At 36.7% G+C, this 27,444-nt stretch overlaps 1 protein-coding gene across 1 annotated transcript in view; it reads left to right on the top strand.

Moving 5' to 3' along the window:
• The window catches only part of NXPE2 (neurexophilin and PC-esterase domain family member 2), a 28,510-nt gene extending 1,971 nt beyond the window's left edge, over window positions 1-26,539 (top strand). Inside the window, exons 3-6 of the mRNA XM_036861690.1 lie at window positions 17,657-18,363; window positions 23,334-23,403; window positions 25,077-25,284; window positions 25,664-26,539. Coding sequence (XP_036717585.1) covers window positions 17,657-18,363; window positions 23,334-23,403; window positions 25,077-25,284; window positions 25,664-26,199 — 1,521 coding nt within the window. The 3' untranslated portion in view covers window positions 26,200-26,539. The remainder of the gene's footprint in view (window positions 1-17,656; window positions 18,364-23,333; window positions 23,404-25,076; window positions 25,285-25,663) is intronic.
• Window positions 26,540-27,444: the final 905 nt, after the last annotated feature.

Raw genomic sequence — 27,444 nt, 5'->3', positions numbered from 1 at the left:
TGGTGCAGTGGTTGAGAATCTGCCTGCCAATGCAGGGGACACGGGTTCGAGCCCTGGTCTGGGAAGATCCCACATGCCATGGAGCAACTAGGCCCGTGAGCCACAGCTACTGAGCCTGCGTGTCTGGAGCCTGTGCTCCGCAACAAGAGAGGCCGCGATAGTGAGAGGCCCGCGCACCGTGATGAAGAGTGGCCCCCGCTTGCCGCAACTAGAGAAAGCCCTCGCACAGAAACGAAGACCCAACACAGCCAAAAATAAATAAATAAATTAATTAATTAATTTAAAAAAAAAAACGTGAGGTCTGGACACTCTCTGCACTGGAACACCTGTGTTTGTGCATGTGTGTGTAAAATGCAGATTCCGGAGCCCTACTCCAGAGCTACTAAAAAGAAATCTTTGGACTTGAGACTAAAATAATGAAGTTTTGAAAACTCTAATCAGAAAAGATACATGCACCCCGATGTTCATAGCAACGCTATTTACAATAGCCAAGACATGGAAGCAACATAAGTGTCCATCCACAGATGAATGGATAAAGAAGATGTGGTACATTTATATAATGGAATATTACTCAGCCATAAAAAAGAATGAAATAATGCCATTTGCAGCAACCTGGACGGACCTAGAGTTTATCATACTAAGTTCATTTCATCAAGTCAGACAGAGAAAGACAAATATTATATGATATCACTTATTTGTGGAATCTAAAAAAATGATACAAATGAAGTTATTTACAAAACAGAAATAGGCTCACAGGCATAGAAAACAATCTTATGGTTACCAAAGAGGAAAGTGGGGTCAGGGGTGGGGTAAATTAGGAGTTTGGGATCAACAGATACACACTACTATATATACAATAGAGGGTCCAGTGGTTAAGACTCTGCTCTTCCACTGCAGGGGGCACAGGTTTGATCCCTTGTTGGGGAACTAAAGATCCAGCATGCCGTGCGGTGCAGCCAAAAAAAAAAAAAAAAAGATAAACAGCAGGACCTACTGTATAGCACAGGGAACTATATCGATATCTTGTAATAATCTATAATGGAAGAGAATCTGAAAAAGAATATATATGTAACTGAATCACTTTGCTGTACACCAGAAACACAACATTGTAAATCAACTATACTTCAATAAAAAAATAAAATGATAAAGTTTTAACAAGTCCCCCAGCTGATTCACATGTCCACTGAAGTTTGAGAATCGCTGCCTACGTACTTCCAGAGCTGAGATCTCTTCTGTGCCCCACTATTCAATACATTCATCGGTTATCTCCACCTCAGTTCCACTAGTGTTACCAACACAAAGAAAAGCACACTGAGTTTACGCTCCTCTTCACCACCCTCCTTGGCAAAACTGGATCACCCAGAAACAAATTCTCTGCTCTTTCTCCTCTCTCTCCTCTGTTGCCACAGCCCATTAGTCAACCAAGCCAAAACTCTCTCCACAAGCAATCAGCCGCTAATCTCACAAATTCTACCTCCTAAATCTCTCTCAAATCTATCCTTTTATCTCCATCCCCAGAGTCTTGCTTTAGTCCAGTCCTTTGTCATTTCTCAGCTATGGTGTGGAAATAGTCCTCTAATTAATTTCCCTGGCTCCCAGTCTCGGCCTGCTCTAATCATTCATTCAGCAAACGTTTGTTGAGTATAGATTGTGTGCCGGGGCTGAACTAGGTATTAGGGATACAGAAATATAGGACATCATCTTTATGTTCAGGAGTCTGAGATTATATTTCTAAAATAAAAATGCCATGCTCCCAACTTCAGTGGGAACATGGGAGGGCCCAGACTTCCTGGCACAGTGTCTCGGTCAGGCTTTTTTATTAAAGGGTACAGAAAGCCTGGCCCAAGGCATTCTTGCACTGGCTGTTTCCTCTGCCTGTTCTTCCTCCAGGTTTTCACATGGCTAACACTCTTCCTTCAGGTTTTTGCTCAAATGTCATCCTCTTTATTTAGCACTAGAAACAGCCCCCACCCTACCTCTTAGTGTTTCCCTTACTCTGTTTGACTTTTAACTTTCTAAAATACTATATAATTTACTTATTTATTATGTTCATTGATTATTGTCTATCTTGACCTGCTATAAGGTGATCTCCATAAGAGAAGGATTTTAATCTATATTTATTTGTTGGTATATCCCAAGTGCCTAGAACAATGGCTGGCACATAGTAGGTGCTTAATAAATAACTGTTAAATTACAAAATAAGGACTGTTCAGTGATCTAGGTGAGAGGTAATGGTGACCTGAAATAAGGTACTAACAATGAGGTTGGAGAAAAGTCAATGAATTTGAGACAGAATTGACGGAAATAGATTGACTGTGGTGAGGGGGTGAGGAGGTGGAATTAAGCAGTAATTATTCTAGATATGTACAAGTACATGGCTGGTGATGCCATTCACTGAAGTATAGAACAGAGTAGGGGAAGTAGTTTTGGAAAAAAAGGTAAGTTTAGATACGAACAGTTTATGTTTGAGGTGCTTTTATGTCATCTAAATGGAAATGTTTCTTCAGTAGACTTGAATATGGAAATTTGAAGCTAAGAAAGACGTGGTTTAGGAAAATGGATTTAGGAATCATCAGAATATAAATGGCAGCTTAACTCATTGGTGTCTGTGACAATTCCTTGAGTGAGCTACAGAATGAAAAGAAAAGGACCTACTGTATAGCACAGGGAACTCTACTCAATACTCCGTAATGGCCTATATGGGAAAAGCATCTAAGAAAGAGTGGATATATGTATATGTATAACAGATTCACTTTGCTGTACACCTGAAACTAACACAACATTGTAAATCAACTATACCCCAATAAAAATTTTAAAAAAGAAAAAAAAGTTGCTAGTGCTATTGCCCCGAAGAACAAAAAAAGCACTGGTCTGAGAAGTGAGTGGTAGGAAAGAAAGTGATTGACGAGAACTCCTGAGAAGTTTAACTGGGTAGGGATAGGGAATAAGCAAAAGTTAGTATAGCAGTTCTTTTTTCAATATGAGAGATATGTGAATGCATTTAAATTCTTATGGAAAGAAGTTAACAGGAAAAAATTGGAAGCAGAAAAAAATGGTATGGTACAATTAAATAGGGGAGGGTGACAGAAAGTTGAATTGCCATATGACTACTTTTTTAGATTTCTAAAGCTGAGGTTAAGGAACAAAAAAATTTAGGTATTGGAGGAGTTGCCTCCTGGACATTGAGGTCTACTTGGACGATATCAGGATTTTTAATGATGAAGACTATAAGTCAGTTTCTTCAAAATTTTCAGGCAATGAGTAGAAGGTACCAATGACTAGAAAATGATGGATAAGATTATGTAGTAATTAGTGATATTTGGTCAGCTGTCTCATGGAGAACAAAAGATCTTAGAGTCTTCTGAAAAATTATGTATCAGTGTCTATATATATGAAATATATACGTATTTGAATTATATATTTATATGTATTTACTATATATTTATCTCTAATATATATTTGAAATATATATACCCCTAATATTTATATTTGAAAAAAATATATTTGTAACATGTTGTTAAAAGAATGAGGCAACTGGGCTAAGAGAAACTGAGCATTGAATCCTGATCTACTATTATTGAATTATTATTGAATCCTGCTACTACTATTTTAAAGAGACTTTCCCCTTTATATGACTCATTTTAAGGGTCAGGCACAAAATTATTTGTTTTTCCTCACTCATATTTATGGTTCATATATTGTGTGATTCCATTGCATAATATTCTTGAAATAATGGAGGAATGGTGAACAGATAAATGGTTTTCAGGGGTTAAGGGATTAAGGAGGGGTGGACCTGGAAGGGAAGTAAGTGTGACTAAAAAGGGCTACATGAAGGAGGCTAGTGGTGATGGAAATGTTCTGTATCTTGACTATATTCAGTGTCAATATGCTGGTTGTGATATTTTACTACAGTTTTACAAGATGTTATCATTGTGGAAACTGGGTAAAGGGTATATGAGGTCTCTCTATTGTTTCTGACAACTGCATGTGAATTTACAATTGTCTAAAAATAAAGAGTTTAAGTTTTCCCTCATTGCTATACTACTGTTCAAGTTAAAAATCTCATTACACACTGAATCTTACAAAAATCATATTTCCCTTAAGAGTTTAGAACCTCATGTGGTGGTCAGCTTGCCTTTATCAGACCTTGTCTAAATGTTCCTGCCTGATCTCAGGTGCTACAGGAATTCTAGGGAAACACATTAGGTTTCCCACTCAGGCTGAGAAACCTTCTTCTTGCCCCGTTTGTCAAAAGTAGGGATCCCATAGAATGGGAAAGGTTTGGGGAGATTGCAAAGACAAAGCTCAAAAGAGTTATCCCATAAAGTGGTGGATGAACTCCTGGGCTCAACTCTGAGTTTAGCATGTGTCACTCTTACCCTAAATAGCACACTAAAGGCTTAGGGAATTCAGTTACAGGCTGGACCATTGCCCAGGTCCCAGACTGACCACTGGATATTACATGCATGGGACAGATTCAAACAGTACAGCCAAAGGTTTTGAGAACTGAACAGACCTTGAAACTAGAGCCCACAAAAGGTGGGTTGGAACTAATGGCTTTAACCTAACTAGATCAATTGCCTGATTTAAAAAAATCAACATTATCTTTAGAGTTTAAACAAGATCCAGAATCTCACAGCACAGTAGTTAAAATATCCAAATATAAGCCAAAACTATTAAGCATATGAGGAACCAGGAAAATTACAACTTGCAGGAGAATAAGCAAAGTCACCAACCCTGAGATAATGTAGATGTTGAAATTATCAAAAACTTTAAAACAGTAGTTATAATTGTATTAGTTTTCTACTGCTGCTGTGACAAATTATCACACACTTGGTGGCTTACATGATACAAATGTATTATCTTATGTTTCTTGAGGTCAAAATTCCAGAATGAACCTCACTGGGTTAAAATCAAGGTGCTGGCAGTGTGCGCACCCTTCTGGACACTCTATGGGAGAGTTCATCTCCTTGCCTTTTCTAGCTTCTAGAGCTCGTCTGTTTTCTCTGGCTCCTCCATCTTCAACTTTGGGCCAAGTTCTTCTCACACCACCATCTCTTTGGTTCTCCCTCTTCTGCCTCTCTTTTTTACTTTTGAGGACTCTTGTGGTTACTTTTGACCCACCTGGATAATTCAGCATAATTCAGTATTCCCTATTTTAAGGTCAGCTGATTAGCAACCTTAATTGCACCTTTGATTTTAATTTCCTTTTGCCATGTAACCTAACATATGCATAAGTTTTGTGCAATAGAAACACAGATACCTTATTCTTTTTCCTCAATAGGTAGGATGTTTTCTCTCCCTCTGGCTTCTATCATGATTTTTCTCTTTGTCTTTGATTTTCTGTACTTTGAGATGATATGCTTAGGTGTAGATTTTTTAAATTATTTATCTTCTGTGGTGTTTTCTAAGTTTCCTGGGTCTATGGTTTGGTGTTTGTTATTAATTTTGGATAATTCTCAGTCATTATTATTTCAAATATTTCTTCTGTTCTTTTCTCTTTCTTTTTCTTCTGATGTTTCCAGTATGTGTATGCTATACTTTTTATATTTGTCCCATAGTTCTTAGGTGTTCTGTTCCTTTTTGCCTTTGCTTTTCAGTTTGGGAAGTTTCTACTGACATACCTTCAAGCTCACTGGTTCTTTTCTTGGCTGTGTTTAGTCTACTAACAAGTTCATCAAAGTCATTCTTTGTTTCTCTTACGGTGTTTTTTATTTCTAGCGTTTCTTTTTGATTCTTTCTTAGAGTTTCCATATCTCTGCTTACATTACCTATTTGTTCCTGTATGTTGCCCACTTTTCCCATTAGAACCTTAGCACATTAATTATAGTTATTTTTAATTCCTGGTCTGATCATTCCAAAGTCTCTACTATAGCTGAGTCTGGCTCTGATGCCCATATTGTTGCTTCAGACTGTGTATTTTTTTTTGTTTTGTGCATCCCTTGTAATATTTTATTGAAAGCTGGACATGATCTATTGGGTAGCTGGATTTGGGTATTTTCCTTCCCTCAGGTTGGTTAGGCTTTGGTAAACCCAAGTAATTTAAGTTCTGGTGAAATAGTTTCCCTTGAAGGCAAAGCTTGTTAAGGAGAAGAGAGCACTCTGGGTATATTTCAAGATCGTTATAGAAGAATTAAAAAGAGAGAAAACAAGTAAAATGGCAGCCCTAAGTCAAAACATATCAATAAATACATTAAATATAAGTAGTCCAAACATACCAATTTAAAGACAATGACTCAGAATGGATTAAAAAAACAGTGAACCAACCATAAATTATTTATAATACACCCATTTTAAATACAAGTAGGCTAAAAGTAAAATGATGGAAATAGATATGCCATGCAAATATCAACCAAAATAATGCTTGTATGGATTTACTAATAACAAAGTAGATTTCAGAAAAAGAAAAACTACCAGAAGTAAATAGGATCATTATATAATGATAAAAGAATAAATTCATCCTAAATTTATAACCACCATACATTTGTATACAACTGACAGCTTCAAAATATTTCAAGAAAAGCACATAAAAATGAAAGAAAAAAAGGACAAATCCAAAGTTAAATTGTTGACTCCTACATTGCTCTCAGTAATTGATAGAACAAGTAGACAGAAAGTCAGTGTAGTGGGTTGAAAGGTGGCCCTCCCTTCCAAAAGATATGTCTGCCTGAAACCTCTGAATCTAACCTATTTAGAAAAATACTCTTTGCAGGTGTAATTAAGTTAAAGATCTTGAGATGAGATCATCCTGGATTAGGGTGGACCCAAAGCTAATGACAAGTATCTTTTTAAAAGAGGAGAAGGGAGAAGACACACAAGGGGAAGGTGATGTGAAGATGATGGCAGAGATTGCAGTGATGCATCTATAGGTCAAGAATAGCAAGGATTGCTAGCATCCACCAGAAGCCAGGAGAGAGGCATGGAATATACTCTCCCTCAGAGCCTCCAGAAGGAATCTTCTCTGTTGACATCTTGATTTTAGAATTCTGACCTCCATAACTGTGAGAGAATAAATTTATGTTGTTTTAAGCCATCAGGTTTGTGACAATTTTTTATGGCTGCCCTAGGAATCTAATACAGTCAGCAAAAATATAGAAGAACTAAGGAATACAATAACTGGATCTGCTTGACATTTATATAACATTTCACCCAACAACAGCAGAATACATGATTTTTTCAGTGCACATGAAACATTCATCAAGACAGAACATATCTAGAATCATAAAACAGACCTTAACAGATTTTAAAATTATTGAAATTACACAAAGTGTGTTTTTTGACATAATGAAATTACCCTGGAAATCAGCAACAGAACAATAATTGGTAAAACTCTCAACATTTGGAAATTAAATGACACACTTCTATATAATTGATGAATCAAAGAATAAGTTTCAAGGGACACTAGAAAACATTTTGAACTAAACAAAAATGAAAATGGAAATATAACACTAATATTTGTTGTACACAGCTAAAGCAGTACTTAGAGTGAAATTTATAGCATTAAGTGGTTGTTCTAAAAAAGAAGAAAGGTACCAAATCAATAATCTAATTTTCCACCTTAAAGAACTATAAAAAGCAAGCAGAAAGAAGGAAATAATAAATATTGATATTACAGTAGAAATCATTAAAATTGAAAACAGAATACAATAGAGAATACAATCGAGAAAATCAATAGAACAAAAGTTGGTTCTTTAAAATGATTATTAGAATTGATAAAACTTTAGCCAAACTTATAAAGAAAAAAAAAAAAGAAGGCATAAATAACCAATATGAGAATTGACAAATGGAAGTCACAGACATTAAATGATGATATGGGAAAACCACAAAAAACTTTAGGAATATAAATTTGAAAACTTAGATAAAATGGATGAATACCTTAAAGACCACAAACTACCAAAAGTCACCCAAGAATAAATAGATGTTCTGAATAGTCCTAAATCAATTAAATAAATAGAATTCATAGTTAAAACTCTTCTGAAAAAGAAGTATCTAGGCTCAGATAGTTACATGGGAAAATTCTATCAAACACTTAAAAAATAAATAACACCAATTTTACACAATCTCTTTTTCCAAAGGATAGAAGAGAAAGGAAAGCTCCCAAATTATTTTATTAGGCCAGCATTACCCTGATGCCAAAACCAAACACAGTACAAGGAAATAAAATAACAGACCAATATTCCTTATGAACATAGGTGCAAAAATTCTCAACAAAATATTAGCAAATCAAATATAGCAATATATAAAAAGAATAATATACCATGACCAACTTGGTTTTATCCCAGGAATACAATTGCTGGTTCAATGTTTTAAAAAGTCAATCAGTATAATCAACCATGTCAACAGGCTACAGAAAAAGAAATACCAGATCATATCAATTTATACAGAAAAAAATATTTGACAAAATTCACAGTCATTTATGACAAAACCTTTAGGAAGCTTGGAATGAAAAAGAGCTTCCTTAATTCGTTAAAGGACATCCATAGCAAATATACAGCTAACATCATTCTTAATGGTGAAAGATTGAATACTTTATCCTTGAGATCGTAAAGAAGGCAAGGATGTCCCTTTTCAACACTTCTGTTTAACATCGTACTGGAAGGGCTAGCCATTGCAGTAAGAGAAGGAAAAGGAAGTAAAGCACATGTAGGTTGGAAATGAAGAGATAAAACTGTCCCTATTTGCAGATGACATGATTGTCTACATAGAAAATCCCAAAGAACCTACAAAAACATTTCTACAAGTACTATGCAAGTTTATCAAGGTCATAGGATATAAGGTCAACATAAAATTCAATTGTATTTCTATATATTGTATTTTTAGCAATGAAAAATTAGAAATAAACAGTATAAAGTACCCCACACAATGCCATTTACAAGAAATTAAAAAGTGAAATCCTGAGATAAAATTCTAACAAAATGGGGCAGAATCTGTAGTCTGAAAACTATAAAACACTGATGAAAAAAATTATAGACATATAAATGGAGAGACATATTGTGTTCGCGGATTGGAAGACTCAATATTTAAAATGTTAACTGTCTCCAAACTACAGATTTTACACAATTTGAAACAAAATCTTCACAGGAATTTTTGTTGATCTAGACAAGATGATTCTAAAATTTATATGGAAAAGCAAGGGAACTAGCATAGACAAAGCAAGTTTTAAAAAGAAGAATAAAGTTGGAGGCCACACTAAAAAATTTCAAGACTTACTATAAAGCTACAATAGTTGACACAGTACAGAATTAATGAAGGGATGGATACAAAGACGAGTAAAACAGAATAGAAATTCCAGGAATGTAGCCATACAAATATGGCTACTTGATTTTTGATGAATGTAGAAAGGCAATTCAATGGAAAAATGAAAATTTTACAATATGGTTAGAACAATCAGCCATCCGTATGGTAATAAATGAATATCAACCTAAACCTCACCCCTTATACAAAAATTAACTCAAGTGGATCAGAGATAAAGTCTAAACCCACAAAAGTTTTAAGGAAAACAGAATATCTTAACCACCTGTGGTTAGTCAGATTTCTTAAGTATAAAACTAGAAACGCAACCCATAAAATTAAAAAGTGATAAGTGGGACTTCATCAAAATTAAAACATTTTCCTTTGTGAAAGACACTGTTGAGAGAATGAAAAGACAAGCTACAGACTGGGAGAAAATATTTGCAAGTCACACATTCAACAAAGCACTTGTATCCATAATATACAGCGAACCCTTGAATAACATGGGTTTGAACAGCACAGGTCCACTTACATGAGGATATTTTCAATAGTAAACATGACAGTACTACACGATCTGCAGTTGGTTGAATCCATGGATGTGGAACCAAGGATGTGGAGGAACTGCATATACCAAGGGCTGACTGTAAGTTATACTTGGATTTTGGATTGCGTGGAGGGTTGGTACCCCAGCCCCCGCATTGTTCAAGGGTCAACTGTATAAGAAACTCTCAAAATTCAACAGTAAGAAAGCAAACAATTCAATTAACAATTGGGCCCCAAAACTTGAATAGATCCTTTACCAAAGAGGATATATGGCTAGCAAATAAGCAAATTAAAACATATATAATCAATATGGGTTGCCATTAAGGAAATCCAAATTAAAACTCTGATGAGCTGTCCCTATGTACCTAGGAGAATGGTAAAAAATACAACTAAAGAAAACCCTGCAATATCAACTGCTGGTAAGAATGTGGAACTCCTGGAACTCTCATTGCTGGTGAGAATGCCAAAAAATATACCCACTCTGGAAAACAGTTTGGCTGTTTCTTGTAAAGTTAAAGATACATTTACTTACCATATACCTTCGTAATTCCCACTCAGGTATTTCCTGTAGAGCAGGTCTCTCAACTGTAGAATGATTGATATTTTGGTCCAATCAGTTTTTGTTTTTGGGGGCTGTCCTGTGCATTGTCAGATAATGCACCTTGACTTCTATCCACTAGATGATAGCAGCAACTCTTCAGCCTCCCCGCCCCCCAACAAACCCCCACTCTGCTTTAGTTGTGACAATCAAAAATGTCTCTCAGGGATAGCCAAAAATCATATGAAAAGATGCTCAACATCATTAATTATCAGAGAAATGCAAATCAAAACTACAATGAGGTATTACCTCATACTGGTCAGAATGGCCATCATCAAAAGGTCTACAAACAATAAATGCTGGAGAGGCTGTAGAGAAAAGGGAACCCTCTTACACTGTTGGTGGGAATGTAAATTGGTAACAGCCATTATGGAGAACAGTATGGAGGTTCATTAAAAAACTAAACATAGAGCTACCATATGGTCCAGCAATCCCACTCCTAGGCATATATCCAGAGAAAACCATAATTCGAAAAGATACGTGCACCCCAATGTTCATTGCAGCAGTATTTACCATAACCAGGACAGATAACCAACCTAAATGTCCATCAACGGATGAATGGATAAAGAAGATGTGGTACATATATACAGTGGAATATTACTCAGCCATAAAAAAGAACAAAATAATGCAGAATTGCGTAGCTATAATTAATGAAAACCATTGTCAGAAAGAAGGAAACCAGAATGGCTGATTCTGCTTATTAGTTTGTTCCTCAGAGCTTCTCCAAGCCCTTTAAATACTTAGGTTAGACTTTTTGCTCTTTTTTCTTTTCTCTTTGACATTAATTGCCTTCTTGACTCAAAGAATTGTTCTTGATGGAAGGTTAATGGTTCTGGACTTATGGCCACAGTTTACAGATATGTAGTAAAGATAAAGTTTTTTTTTCTGAAAGGAAAAAAATCTCAGTGCCAAGAATAGCTCTGCCTAAAAATCCTCTCTCCTCCTCTCTATCTGGTAATCTTCCTCTCATCTTTTGAGAATCAAATGTCATCAGCTCCGTGAAGCAATTCTTTTTTTTAAAATTATTTATTTATTTATTTATTTATTTATTTATTTATTTATTTATTTTGGCTGTGTTGGGTCTTCATTGCTGTGCATGGGCTTTCTCTAGTTGTGGCGAGCGGGGGCTACTCTTCATTGTGGTGCGCGGGCTTCTCATTGTGGTGGCTTCTCTTGTTGCAGAGCACTGGCTCTAGGTGCACGGGCTTCAGTAGTTGTAGCATGTGGGCTCTGTAGTTGTGGCTCGCGGGCTCTAGAGTGCAGGCTCAGTAGTTGTGGTGCACGGGCTTAGTTGCTCTGAGGTATGTGGGATCTTCCCAGACCAGGGCTCGAACCCGTGTCCCCTGCACTGGCAGGCAGATTCTTAACCACTGCGCCACCAGGGAAGTCCCGGTGAAGCAATTCTTTAAGGAAAAAAAAAGCTTTATTGAGATATAACGTACATAACATACTATTCACCTATTTAAAGTATATAATTCAATGATTTGGGGTACATTACATTATTAATTGTAAAAATTGTGGTTAAATATGACATAAAACTTTAACATTTTCACCATTTTAAAGTGTATAATACAATGGCATTAATAACATTTATAATCACCAGTATCTATTTCCGAAACAGTTTCATTGCTCCAGATAGAAACTCTGTGACCATTAAACAATAATTCCCATTTTCCCCTCACGAAGCCATTTTTAACAGTCTGAGGCCAAGTTTGCAGCAATCTCTTTTAGATGCCCATGGAGTTCTCCTTATATATCTTTCAAATTATTCACTTTTTGTAATAATAAGTTTACACATTTGTTCCTTTCACTAGATTGGTTTTTCTGGGTATATAATCATATCAGCTGCAAATAATAATTGTGTACTTCCTTTCATAATTAATCAGAAACAATTAGTTAAATTAAAATTATTATTAAGATCAGTAAAGAGGGCAAAGAGTATCTTTACCATAAGAACCAGTTGAGTAGATCTTTCTATCCACTTGATTGAATCTAGATAGACAAAAGAATGACAAAATCCAGTCATACAAAATATGAAAAACTGATTCTAAAGTTTATATGGAGAGGAAAAACCCCCAGGGTAGGCAAATCAATATTAAAGAACAGAGTCAGAGGACTGACGCTACCTGACTTCAAGAATTACTATAAAGCTACAGTAATCAAGGCAGTATGATATTATTGGTGAAAGAATGATGAACTAGTCAAGGGAACAGAAAAGAGACTCCAGAAACAGAACCACATAAATAAAGTCAACTGATGCTTGACAATGGAGCAAAGACAGTCTTTTCAATAACTGATACTGGAACAACTGGTCATCCATCCATTACAAAAAAAAAAAAATCGAGACACAGAGCTTACACCCTTTCCAAAAATTAACTAAAAATGAATCATAGACCTAAATGTAAAATGCAAAACTATAAAACTATAAAACTTCTAGGAGATAACAAAGGAGAAAACCTAAATGACCTTGGGTATGGAGATGACTTTTTAGATATCATACCAAAGGCACAATCCATGAAGGAAATAATTCATAATCTGGACATCTTTATAATTAAAAACTTGTGCTCTATGAAAGGCAAGAGAATGAGAAGAAAAGCTGCAGACAGAGAAAGTATTTGCAAAAGATACATCTGACAAAGAACTGTTATCCAAAATATACAAAGAACCCTTTTTTTCCCCCTCTAGGATTATTTGGCACATTTTCATGGGAAAAAAAATTAGAAACCACTTGATACATATATAATACACACACACACAGAAACTGAAGCATTTCTCTGTAGAATCTGAAATATGAGCTTTTAGATAAGGCTGTAGCTGTAGAGAGCACATCAGTTCCTAAACTGAAAGATTCCCTTATTTATCTCGAAATTGCCGTGGGAAATGCTAGCTGTGCAATTCTAACCATCTTCTCCTAAGGGAACAGTCTATCATTGCTTAAACATGAAATGTATCTCTACTACACACATATCCTTTGCCAAACCCATTTGAAAAGCCATTTATTTGGAAGGTTTATTTGATCAATCTACTTGGTAGCCAGAACACCTTCTAGTTCTGCAGTCAAAATTTGGAGCATATTTTCAAGCAGAACTGGATTCCATACATTAAAAGATAAATGTGAACTAAAGCTTAGTAAAAGAACCCATAGTAACCACATCAAGAGGAAAGGTTCACTGCTAAGCTACGTCAAAATTATACTTACATAAAAGGCACGAAATACATATATATTAAAAATTTATGGTCAAAATAAACCAGCTAAGCTGTTTAATTTATTCCCTTCTTGTCAACCAAAGAACTTCTCTAGTGTGTGGTACAATTTAGTGGTTAAGACTACAGGTTCTGAAGCCCGCCTCCCTGCTGTTGAATCACACTTCGCACCACTTACTAGCTCTGCATCCCTGGCCAAGTTATTTAACTTTCTCAGGGCCTCAGTTTCACTTTCTGTAGAAGAGGGGAAGCAGTTCTACTAGTTTCATAGGGTTGTTGTGAGGATAAATTAGAAAATACAATTAAAATGGTTAGAACAGCATTGACGCAAAGAAAACATTTGCTAATCATTATTGTTAATGATACTGTAATTTTTCATTTTGTTTCCCAATTTCCATCTAAGTCTTCCAACTTAAAATATAAAATTGTTGTTAAGGGGAGATTGGGTGTGTCTTGCTTTTGTCTCCACATGTCTCCACAGCTAACACAATACAGGGTGCATAGCATGGATTCACTGTGTATTTTATGGAAGAAGGAAGGGAGGGAAGGAAAAAAGAGAAATGAAGGAGGGAGGGAGCAAAGGAGGGAAAAAGAGGAGGGGAAGGGAGGGGAAAGGAGAAGAAAGGAGAGGAGAGAAAATAAAGGAGTAAAACTGAAAATGTATAGTCAGGAGTAGAAAACCAATAGTAATATGGCATGATTTCATGTTTGGGAGTAGAACTCTCTTAATAATTTCACAGATAACTTGATTGTTCTTTATGTAAATCTACTTATTTAATACTTTTGATATATATGTACAATCACAACTGTTTGAATACATTACAAGTGTGCTTTCTGGTTAACTTTCCAAATATTTTAAAGCATTTAGTTCATTTAGTTTATACACACACATTGAAAGGTATGAGGAAAAACACAGAATGAAGCATAAATTCATGTACACAGGCTAATTCAAAGTTAAGCTTTTACACTTGTTTACCCTAAAACCCATTTCCAGCTTTCCGACCAATACAGAGGTGCCTGAAGGCTGGTGGGAGTGGTGAGCCCTGAGGCAGCTTCTGGAATTTCTGAGCCGCTCTAGTCAGTACAAGATGGCTCCAGTAGTCTTGAGTTACATGGAGTCTGCTGCGGCAAACAGATGTCTCATTATTGGATCCTCCAACCTGGCTCAGTGACCATATTATTGGGTTTGCCTTTGAGTACTTTGCCAACAGTCAGTTTCATGACTGCTCTGACCACGTCTGCTTCATCAGCCCTGAAGTCAACCATTTCATCAAGTGCACGGGCAACCCAGTTATTTCAAAAAAAATTTCCATGGGTAGATATTGACCAAACCATTAGGTGTTTCATTTGTTAATTTAAATGTGCTATGATCTTAACAAGAAGTAAAAAAATTGTTATTCTATTTAAGAGAAAAAAAGTTTTTGGAAGCGATTATTTACCAGATAGTGAAATTATGATCATACATGATAATAAAAAAGGATGACAATAATGTAATAAAATGTAAAAATAAATTCAAAACATAATTATCCTGCTAATTTAACTAAATCTAATTAGAATGAATTTGGGTAGTCTAAGTGATCTAGTTTGGCTGACTAGATTTTTCCTTAATAAAATGGTCGATTTTTCTCTTCACTTTGTACCTGATAAACTTAGTACAAATGTACTTGTTTATAATTTGAAGTGATGTATTTTCATGATTTTCCAGTAGTGCTAATTCCTATAGAACAAATATTTTCTCAAAATATTTCTCAAATATTTTCTGAAAATTTTGTGCTCTACTGATAGTGTATTTTTATCCACTAAATAAACATTTTCTTGTTTAAAAAAATAGGATTGAATACTTAGATAATGAAAGTATGGAGAACAGTCTAAGATTAGAAGCAATAGAATTATGTCACAAAGGAATTTTTCAGTGGTTTAACTATAAATTTAAATACTTCTAAAAATGTCAAGATATGAACTGATAAAATATTTTCTGCAAAATTGAGAGACTAAATGTTAAGATGTTTGTTATATAAAGAACTGATGTCAACCGAGAAATTAAAGAACATTGAAATCAAAATAAAAAATTCAACAAAGGAAATAGACCATATGGAAGAGAAGAAATATATTAGTAAAACCAGTGTTTGAGGGAAAATAAAGTTGAAACACACTAGTATTAAAATAAATGTAATTTAAAACAATAGTAAGTCTCCATTTTCACCTGTCACATTTGCAAATAATTTATTTTATTTTTTAACATCTTTATTGGTGTGTAATTGCTTTACAATGGTTTGTTAGTTTCTGCTTTATAACAAAGTGAATCAGCTATACATATACATATATCCCCATATCTCCTCCCCCTTGCGTCTCCCTCCCACCCTCCCTATCGCACCCCTCTAGGTGGTCACAAAGCACCGAGCTGATCTCCCTCGGCTATGTGGCTGCTTCCCACTAGCTATCTGTTTTACATTTGGTAGTGTATATATGTCCATGCCACTCTCTCACTTCGTCCCAGCTTACCCTTCCCTGTCACCGTGTCCTCAAGTCCATTCTCTACGACTGCGTCTTTATTCCTGTCCTGCCCTTGCAAATAGTTTTAATGACAATGTTTTATAATTTAACCAACAGTATTTAAAGTGATGAATTTTGTAAGGGAGACTTAATTGAGATATCCAACCCCTTTCTCTTGGTGAGCAGACAGCTATCCAAACTCCTCAGTCAGAAAATGGATTTTGTATGACTCTTTTATTCAGGCAATGATCCAATTATTAGAATATGATATATGTGATGTTATATAATTGTTTTGGCATAACTAAGTATCTTGTTCCAGAAAAGTCTTTGACAATAGTTATGACAGGGGAAATAAGACACCTGGGCTTCAAGCGTTTCTATATAAATATTAAACAGCAGTCGACTTAAAAAGCAAAACAAAGCAAAACACAAACAAGCCAATTAAGAAACAAACAGGGGTGGTTTCCAACCCCAGCTTCACCTATGTCATTTTAGGCCATGGCTAAATGTACCCCCATGGGGCTTGAGAGATTCCTGGGACCTGAACAGACTTTAAATTGGTGGTAATATTTCCTCCAATTACCTCATTGTCCAGGTGAATTCATGGCATTCATTGTCAGCTAAACAAACTTTTGATATGACTAAATATGTCTCTCAGTACCCTTGTTAAGGAGCATTATACATAACTCTTACATTTTGCTGCAATGATAAAAGAGACACTGGTGTGGCATGACAGCTAGTCTTACATATTGCTGGTGGCAATATAAACTCTTGAGAATATATTTGACAGTCAAGAAGAATAAAAATGTTTATATTTCTACTTTGGTTGATTGATAACTTAATTCAATAATATATGATCTGGTACTTCCATCCCTAGGAATCCATCATAAGGAAGTAATCTTGTATATGAAAAGTCGGAAAATATCCAAATGTGATGTAAAATGGAAATGAATAGCTATAATCCAATTGTCCAATATCATTGGCCGCACAACCCATTTTACATCCTCTTGATGGAGTATCATGTAACCATTAAAAATGATTGTGAAAATTATGTAACGATATTAAAACGTTTATAATCCATGGTATTCTCTGCAAAAAAGTATTAGAACTATATTTTTAGTATGATTACAACTAGATAAAATATATGTATAGAAGGAAAAAGAAAGGACATAATAATTAAAAAATACTATAAAGATAGCAAAGCTTAGGTAGGATCATATTTTTAAAAATATGCTGTTTTCCATATTGCCTATAATATGGCTATATGATTTTCATAAAGAAAAATAGGCCAAATAAGGAGATGGTGAAGGGAAACACAAAAATCCAATCATTAAATAGTACATAATTATTCTATATATTTAATTTTTAATCCAATGGCTTCTAGAAGAAATCATCAGCTGGCAGCACAGGGAGTCACATTTCATGGAAATTAATCCTGTGATTCCAAAACTGAAAACTAGTTAGAACCCATTTTTGATATGTGGGTGCATCTACTGAAATGTATGTAAACTAAACCATAATAATTTATGTTGAAAAACAAGCCATATTATTTGCTGATAATATATCCCTTTTCTCTCAGTACTTCAGTTCTTGTGCAGCTTGAGAAACCCTATCTCTCTGAATCATTGGAACACCTTCAGAAAGTCCTTCTACGCAGAAGCACCACCCGATCCAGAATTTTCACCAACAGAGACTGAGCTGAGAATAAAGGGGATCATGGAGAAACTAGACCAGCTGAGCTCCACCACCAGCAGCACACACAGCAAAGCCACCCTCCTCAGCCCTCAAGACACATACTGCAGGGGGGATCAGCTAGACGTCCTGCTGGAGGTGAGGGACCACTTGGGACGCAGGAAGGAATATGGCGGGCATTTCCTGAGGGCCAGGATGTCCTCCCCAGCCCTGAAGGCAGGCGCTTCGGGAAAGGTGACAGACTTCAACAATGGCACCTACTTTGTCAGCTTCACCCTGTTCTGGGAGGGCCGGGTGTCTCTGTCTCTCCTGCTCATCCTCCCCAGTGAAGGTGTGTCGGCTCTCTGGAGGGCAAGGAACCAAGGCTATGACAGGGTGATCTTCACAGGCCAGTTTGTCAATGGCACCTCCCGGGTCCTCTCTAAATGTGGCCTGACCCTCCACTCGAGTGCTGAGCTGTGCGAGTGCCCGCACTATCGCGACCAGGAAGACTTCTACTGCGTGAAACCTGCACACGTTCCCTGTGAGGCGCTGACCCACGTGACCACCAGGAATGCAAACATCTCCTGTCTTAGAGAGAAAGAATGGATCCTTTGCTGCAGGTAAACGGGCCTTCAAACACAATCATCGATACAAAGAGGGAGACTTAGGTTCAAACCAACACTGCCTAATAACTTTTCTTAATCAAGCTCCCTTAACGTTGACTAGGTTATAATCAGAAATTCAGTGCAGGTGGTAATATATTCACAGGGTCCCATACAGGTCACCTCTACAACTGTGGTTTTATTCATCCTGAACTATTTGCTAAAAGGAGTACAACCAATGAAGCAATTCATGTAGGTCTATGGTTCTCCAGAGTTTGTAAAACTTCCAGATTCAGGAATTTTCTGGAGACCTATATTTTCTATAATGTATTCCATGGAATACCAATCCTATAGAGTGTTAATGGATGCTATGCAAAAACAAAAAAAAAGAACAACAACAAAAAAACTCCCAAAACAAACAAAAAACCCAAGGGGAAGGAATGCTATCATTACTTAGTCTACCTCACCCTTTACATCAAATGAATCACCAAATCCTGTGAATTGTACCTCCCAAGTATCTCCTGAACCAAGCCACTTCACTCTATTGCTGTTGCCTCTATACTTGTATAAACTATCATCCTGCCTCAATTAGATTATTACAACAATCTCCAGAGATGTTTCCTTGCTCACAGCCTTGTTTCCTTCCTATTCACTCTGCACCCAGACCAATGTTTTACTTTTCCTTGCTCAAAACACTTAATATGATCCCATTGCTGTAAGGATGAAATCCAAACTCTTTAATATGTTTACAAGGACTTACCTAGCTCTGAAGCCCCTTACCTCACCTTTCTGCTGCCTTGCTCTCTGTCAGTCAAATTGAGCTCCTTTAACTTCACAAATGGACTGTGGTGTCTCTCAGCTCTGGCATTTCACAAGCCTTCATCTAAACGTCATTTCCTCTATGTTTGGGTAAAATGCTAGTCCCATACTCTTCCATTGCATTCTATTCTTCCCCAATCATAATACTCATTACACTATTAAATTTCAGATATATATTTTATACCCTCTGTTAAATTGTAAGCTCTGTGAGGCAATAACTGTAACTATTTTTTTCACCGTTCATTCATTCAATTTATAAATAGCACATTCTATATTCCAGACACAGCTCTAGGTGTTGAGAATTTAACATTGTAGTGGGGTAGAAAGACAACAAACCAATAAACAAATAGATTTGTAATAGAAGGCCATCAGAATCAGAGATCTGAATGTGATGGTGAATGCTATTTTAAAAACATGGTCAGGTACGACCTGTCTTGAGCACGAATCTGAGGATGGGTCACTCAGTAACCCGAATGAAGTGAGGAAGTGAGCCATGTGAATTATGGGGAGAACGCTATTTCAGGAAGAGGAATAGAACCTGAAGCAATGGCATGCTGGAATGTTCCAGGAACCATGAGGGGGGACCAGGGAGGCTGGAATGCAATGAGAGAGGGAGAAAGGAGGTCAGGCGAGTAGGCAGAACCTTAGAGTATCTATTAACTTTAGTCTCTATTCCTTCAAGTGGGATGGAACACAAAACATTTCCCAAAATTACTTGACTGTGGACCACTTATTTATTTATTTATTTATTGGCCACACCGCGCGGCATGCGGGATCTTAGTTCCCCAACCAGGGATCAAACCTGTGCTCCCTGCATTGGGAGCACAGAGTCCTAACCACTGGACTGCCATGGAAGTCCTGGACCACCTATTTAATGGATCATTTTCAGGGATTGTGGTTCCATAGTTTGGTAAATGCTGCTGTAGAAAGGCCTTGGTTTTCAGAAAAGCAAGTTGGATATCATAATATCATGGAAATTCAAGTTCAAATCCAATTCAAACATTATGATGACACGAGGGGAGGGGGCAGGATACAACAGACCTTACCTGGCTACAGGATTTCCTTTCCACTCCTAGGTCACCTTTACTTCTTTTTGTTTTCCTGGTCAAGGTGTGAGAAAATCCATTTATCCTATGGCTCAGCCAAAAGAGGCTGGATTTTTTCAAATAAATATTTTACTGAAAACTAAAGGAGACATAATCATGGAGACATAAAGGCCTAAATAATTGCAAAGACACAGAGACCTTCCTGTCTTGAAGGTCTCAGAACCATGTCTTAACGCTATGGGCAGAGACTACCTGTGCTGATTCCATATTCCTTGTTGGCCACATCTGCTTCCTCTTGAGATGGTCCTCCTTGCAGCTTGGGTTGGACACTTGAACACTCTCCTGGCTACTCTCAGGAAATGCTAAGTCCCTGGTCTGGCAGATCTGCAGATCTGTATTTTGGGTCTAATCATGCTTCTCAAGTGAGCTATGTTCATGACAATAATCTGCCTGACCCCATTTTACTTCCCAAAAAGACACATTTACTTCCTGGATCCCCTTCTCTATTCAAACCATCTATTCTCCCCCGCCTCCTTCCCCCCGCCCCGCCTCCAATGCATGGAAGTAGATATCTCAATCTTCTCAAAGGTGATTTAGTGAACAGTTGGCTTCATTGGTGATTCTGGATCCAAGAACTCTCACGGATCATTCTATCACTAAGCTCTAGGGCCCCTTCTTAAGCCCACGCCAGGTTCTGTGGCATCTTTCTTTCCCACAAGTCCAGGGACTAAGCCTGTTTCTCTTTCATTTGTCACAAAGTAAATACATTTTCCTACCAGGGTTCTCTTTCCCAACCCTAGCTGCAGAATCAGATGCTACCTCCTCAGATATTCACTTCTTCAAAGTTAAAAAGTCTTTTTTCTTCTTAATTTAAGAGTTTTATTGAAAATCATGATGGGAAAATAAACAAAGGGTATCACATGAGAACACATCACACAGGCAACAAGTTGTTGACAATTCTTTCCATTTCTGTTAGTTTCTAATACTATGGACCCCCTTCTGAAATGTGATACACAGGTACACTCAATATTAAGACGACACGTTGAAATGAATGCCTCTATACTATGAGTACATATTTTTAATCCTAATTTTAAGGTCCCATTAAAGTTTGGCTTTGGTAACCAAATTTACGAGGTAGCCGGCTATTGGTCTCTTTTGTCAACTTCAACCTTACCTGGAATGGATGTAGAAGAATCAATGTTTCAAGTTTTAAAGTTCAAGTTTCCCACTGAGACAAATTTTAATTTGTGCCAAAGAGAGGTCTGATAGGTGCCTCAGTAAGATACTCTGGAGCGACTCTGCTCTCCAGCCCTCAGATGCCCTTGACAAAGAAAATATTTTCCACTTGACCTAAAAAAATCCTTTCCTGGGATTCCAGCAATCCCTCTCAATTTCGGAAAATGTGTCCTTTGTCCCTCCTGGAGATCTCTGTGGCTCTGGGCCTGGAAGTCCTTCCTTCCCCCAGATGGATTTCATTCTGATGAAATGAATTTGATTGATCAGTAAAGTGACCATCTTTTTTTTTTTTTTTTTTTTTTTTTTTTTTTAAAGTGACCATCTTAATTGGAAAGACCTATACCTTGAGGTGAAACTCACTGTGCCAGGGCCTTGAAATATTATAGTGAATAAGATTTGACCTACTTATTCACTATAATATTTCAAGGCTCTGGCACAGTGAGCTCTCAAGGAGATGACAGAGAACAGAAAATAGACTCCTGGGGGGATTTGTGAAGGAGGAGAGTGCAGGGAGGAGAGGCTGGAGAGGTAGATACTCGTAGGCAGTGTTATGCCAGTTGAGGACCTTGGTCCTTATCCTGCAGGTTGATGATGGAAAGTCATAGAAAGATTTGGTGTAGGGGAATAAAACAGGCAGCACAGAGGATGTATTTAAGTGGGATAACCCGAAGGGGCAGAAAGACAATATTATAACAATCTAGGACATAGTTCTCAAGGTAATGTCCTTGTATTAGCAGCCTCAGTATCACTTGAGAGTTTGTTGGAAACCCAATTTGTGGACCCCGCCACAGAACTAATTTTTTCTAGCTTTATTGAGGTATGATTGGCCAATCAAAGTTGTATATATTGAAGGTGTACAACATGCTGTTTTGATACACATATACGTTGTAGAACAATGACTAAAATCAAGCTGATTAACATATCCATCACCTCACATAATTTGCATTTTTGTGTGTGTGGTGAGAATTCTTAATATCTACTTTCTTAGCAGATTTCAAGTATACAATACATTATTATTAACTATACTCACCATGCTGTACGTTAGATCCCCAGAACTTAGTCATCTTCTAACTGAAAGTTTGTACCCTTTAACCAACATCTCCCCAGTTCCCCAACCCTCAACTCTTGGCAACCACCATTCTACTCTCTGTTTCTTCTCTCTGAGTTCAGATTTTTTTAGATTCCACATAAAAGTGAGATCATGCAGTATTTGTCTTTCTGTATCTGGCTTATTTCATTTAGCAAAATGTCCTCCAAGGTCATCCATATTGTTGCAAATGGCAGGACTTTCTTTCTTAAGGCTATTGTACATATAAACCATATTTTTCTCTACCCATTTATCCACTGAGAGACACTTAGGTTGTTCCCATATCATGGCTATTGTGAATAATGCTGCTATGACCATGGAAGTACAGATATCTCTTCAAGTGCCCAGAACTATCGAATCAGAAGCTCTGAAGATGAAACCCAGCAATCTGAGTTGTAACAAGCACTCTAGATGATTTTGATGCACGCTCGAGTTAGAGAAGTACCTGCCTAGGAAAATGTCCATGAAGGACTGAATTACTATGAGTGGTAAATGTGGAAAGGGTGGCTTGTGGTAGAAAATCATTTGGAAGGTAAAATCAAAGAGATATATATTTGATTAATTGCACAAAGAAGGTGAGTGACTTTCTGGATCTCTGCATTCTTGTCATCAGTAGGAGAACAGTTTTATAGAATCCTCGCCCGTCTATTCCCTGCAAAATATCTAAAATATATCAAAATGAAGGAAAAAGTATTTGCAGAGAGTTGAGAGTGGTTTGATCCCTCTAAGTCCCCCATGATTCATTCTTACTTTAATGTCTGGACAGCTATCAGGCTATTTTACTTTCCCATTTCTTGAAGGTCCAACATGGGGCTTGAAATAATGAAGGACTTTACCTCCATCGAGGTCTTGCCATGTAACAAGTCTATTGTGTTCACAATTTATCCATTTAAAGGACGTTCTTACTTTAAGAGATATTTCTTGAACATTAACCATTTCAATCTTTCATTTCCTGAGATAAATAGTATTAATCATCTTGGGTTTTGCAGAAGGGGTTTTATTCTTGGAAATTATTTTCATATCAATTTAAACCAATTTTCATCTTGAGTCAGATATAAAAGGCTAGGTAACCCTTCATTTCAGCTGCCTTCTCTCAAAATGTACAGTTTATTTGTATTTGTATTTCAACTTGGGATTTGTTCCTGAAAAGCCAATAATTGGATACTGGTGAAAATGTCTCAAATGAACTACAGAGCTAGGAAATCTCTCTTTCAGCCAAACCATCTCAGTTAAAGTTCTATGAACTAGCAATTCCTGTGGATCTTTTAAATTTTATCACATAAACTTCAGTGGTCAATACAAAGCCATCTCACTTATCAAAGTGATGTTTCTGCTATCCTGAAAGTAAAGCCAACTTCAGAAAAGCAAATTACTCCTGTTTTAACAGTCAGTGGGGTATGCATTTATCCATTGCCCTTTTCTCGTATATTTAGCACGTGTTTATTGAGGACCTACTGTAGGCAAAGAACTTTGCTAAATCCTGTGGAGATATAAATGAATCAGGAACCCAGACCTAAAGCTCACAGTCTATGGGAAAGACAGATCCCTTCTCTGCCATGGCAACCATTGTCCATACCCAACGTTTACACCAAAGAAAGTTCTTTGACCCTTGAAGCCACTTGAGTCCTCTTAACACCCCTGTGGTTTCTCTCTTGCCTGGACAGTAATTTCTAGTAAAGTCAGGCAGTTTCTTATAAGACAGTGCCACACTTATTTTAGGAGCCATTTATAAACCTGATATAATTCAGTATGGACAAACTTAAGTCCCTAAACATATACCCCAAATCTGAACAATGTAGGTAGATGACAAAAAGATGTGTTTTTAAAGTGGCAAAATAAAAAATGGCCTGAGTCACACATGGATGGAAAGCTTGATGTGAGTCAGTGAATTCAGCTTAGGCCACTTCAAAGTGGAATATTCAGAATAAGCAAATAATGTTCCTCTCTTTTTCTGCACTAATCAGACCACACAGAATATTAAGTTCAGTTCTGGGCACGAGAAAGAAACATTGAAGGAGTTTTCCTATTAAATAGAAAACATGGTTCTGATACATACAAAATAAACAATGTGTAATAGTCATCTTGTAAAGGTGTTCAAGCTTTCTCCATGGATAAGGAGTTTGAGGGGGGAGAAGATGTCCAGTCCCCCCGGCCAGTGTCATGGGTATGATATTCAGCTGGGCTACCGAGTCCTGCTCTTTTGCCACCACACATTTCCCCCTGATTTTGGCTAGCTGTCTCACAACTGAGTGGCCTTAGGGACAAGCTGAAGCCCTGGGAAACATTGCAAATGCACAAAGAAAAAAATTTAACCCCAGTCTAGGAAATACCATTCATTATTGGGATTATTCAGAAGTGAGAACTTTTAACTCATCCCTTAACATGATCTTATTAAATAAATATTTGGGAAGAGAGGATGGCAGAGATAGAGAAGGGTGGAGGGAAAAGGGGAAAAAGAGGAAGAAAATGAGGCAAGTGTTTCTGAAATAATTTGTGATAATAAAAGTTGCTGACTGTGGGAATTTTTATTGCCAGAGAGTGAGAACATAGAAACAAAATGTCAGCTTGGCAGGAAGACTCCTTTTCCCAGTGGTTATACTGTGAAAAGAAGGTGGATTGCAGCATTTTGCAAACAGATCGAGTTAAATGAAACAAAAAATATAAATGACTGCTTGAAGAGAAAACTTATTTACCTCATGGGAGATTCAACACTGCGTCAGTGGATTCACTACTTACAAAAAGTGATAAAAAGTATGTATTTTATTTTTATTTTGAAACTATAGTTGCCTTCAGAGGTTATTTTTATAGTAGAATTCTTTGCTTCCCTTTTCTGACATTTATTATTTTTTAAAATTTGCCAAATATTTGGATTTGGGCTTTTAATAAAAAGTTAAATTTTATTTTTTTCATTCACAAATATTAACATTTTCTTCCTCTTTCTCTATGCTGATAATAAGTTCAAAATTTTGTTAAGATTTTAATGCATCTGTTAAAGTTCCCTTCCTCCCACAGGCAGCAATGCTCTTAGAGTTAGAAGTGATCTTGGCTAGAATTTTACAAATACGTGCATTTAAAAATTATATCATTATTTTCCTTTTGTAAAAAGATTTATTGATTTTTTCCCCGTCAGCCTTAAAATGTTTTGATCATCATGGAGCTGCGATCTTTAAAACACATGTGCTTCTGGATGCTGAAAGACATATTTTGATTCAGTGGAAAAAACATGGTCATCCATTTATTACCAAAAATCTGTTCTCAGTGAAGGATGAAAATTATATCCCACGGGAAATTGACCAGGTAGCAGGAGACAATGACACAGCCATTGTCATCACTCTCGGTCAGCACTTCAGACCCTTCCCCATCAAAATCTTTATCCGTAGGGCCATCAATGTTCAAAAGGCCATTGAACTTCTATTCTTGCGAAGCCCAGAGACCAAGGTGATCCTGAAAACTGAAAACACCAGGGGGGTGTCTCAAAATGCAGAGATGTTTAGTGACTTTCATGGTTATATTCAGAATCTTACCATGAGGGATATTTTTGTGGATCTCAACGTGGGTATTATTGATGCCTGGGACATGACTATTGCATATAACACTGATAATGCTCATCCACCTGATTATGTGATTGGAAATCAGATTAACATGTTCTTAAACTACATTTGCTAGAGGAAAAATACAAAAAAAGCCAGTACCAGCCATTCTCTATAGATGACCTCACTTATACTGCAAGGATAGTTTAATGAAATCCAAGGTAGGAGGAAACAAAATAAAAATAATTACTGTTAAAATATACGTAACATAAAAATTACCATTTAAACCATTTTAAGTGTACAATTCAGTGGCATTAATGACATTCACAATATTGTGCAACCACCATCTCGATCTATCCCCAGAATTTTTCATCATCCCCAACAGAAACTTTGCATCCATTGAACAATAATTCCCCTCCCCCCAGGCAACCACCATTCTACTTGCTGTCTTTATGAATTAAACCATTCTAGGTAGCTCATATAAGTGGAATTGTATAGTATTTGTCCTTTGTACTGGCTTATTCCACTTAGTATAATGTCTTTAAGGTTCGTCCATGTTGTAGCATATGTCAGAATTCCCTTCCTTTTTTAAAGCTGAATAATATTCCATTGCATTATATATATATCACATTTTGTTTATCCATTCATCTGTTGATGGACACTTGGGTTGTTTCCTTCTTTTGGATATTGTGAATAATGCTGCTATGAAGAGGAAACCAGATTTGAAGGATTGTTTCCAGTCCTGAGTATGATGACAGAACAGCAAAACATCATCATTCATAGTTTGATTTTAAGAAATGTAAGGCCTGGAAAGGAGCAGTCTAAATGATTCAAGTTTAGAGAAAATGTGAAATGTAGGAGAAAACTTAGTGAAATAATAGCAGTCTTTGTGCTTAAGATAATTATTTGAAATTTGGTAAACAGTTGTTCTCTAGATTTCAGTAAGAATCAAGGATCACAGTCTAAACCCACAAACTCACTGAGACAAACCAACTAGTATTACGTCAATGTACAGACCCTACAACCCTGGTTCTTGCTGACCTTAAAAGTATGAGATGAGATCCCCTCCAGAGGACCTCAAATGACTTTATAAGCTTTGTCTCTAAACTGTCCTCTCAGAATAAAAGTATCCTCCATTTCCATTAACATACTTGAGGTCACAAGAGTGGAAATATTGTTACTCCAGGGTGATTTCTTTGTTTGGACTGTGTTTCTTAGGGAGAGGAAGTGAAATTATAGTACTGTAACATCAGAATAAAGGTCAATCCATACAACTTAGGACGAGGCTCCTCTAAATAAGGGAACACACATTAGAAATCTTTTCTTTTGTTTCTAATTCTTCGCATAGGAAACTTTCAAAATAAATCTAATCGTTCTTCCA

This window comes from Balaenoptera musculus, chromosome 8 (genome assembly GCF_009873245.2).
Source record: "Balaenoptera musculus isolate JJ_BM4_2016_0621 chromosome 8, mBalMus1.pri.v3, whole genome shotgun sequence".
Lineage (NCBI taxonomy): Eukaryota > Metazoa > Chordata > Mammalia > Artiodactyla > Balaenopteridae > Balaenoptera > Balaenoptera musculus.
The sequence above is the reverse complement of the archived record's forward strand: the minus strand, read 5'-3'. Positions and strand labels throughout refer to the sequence as shown.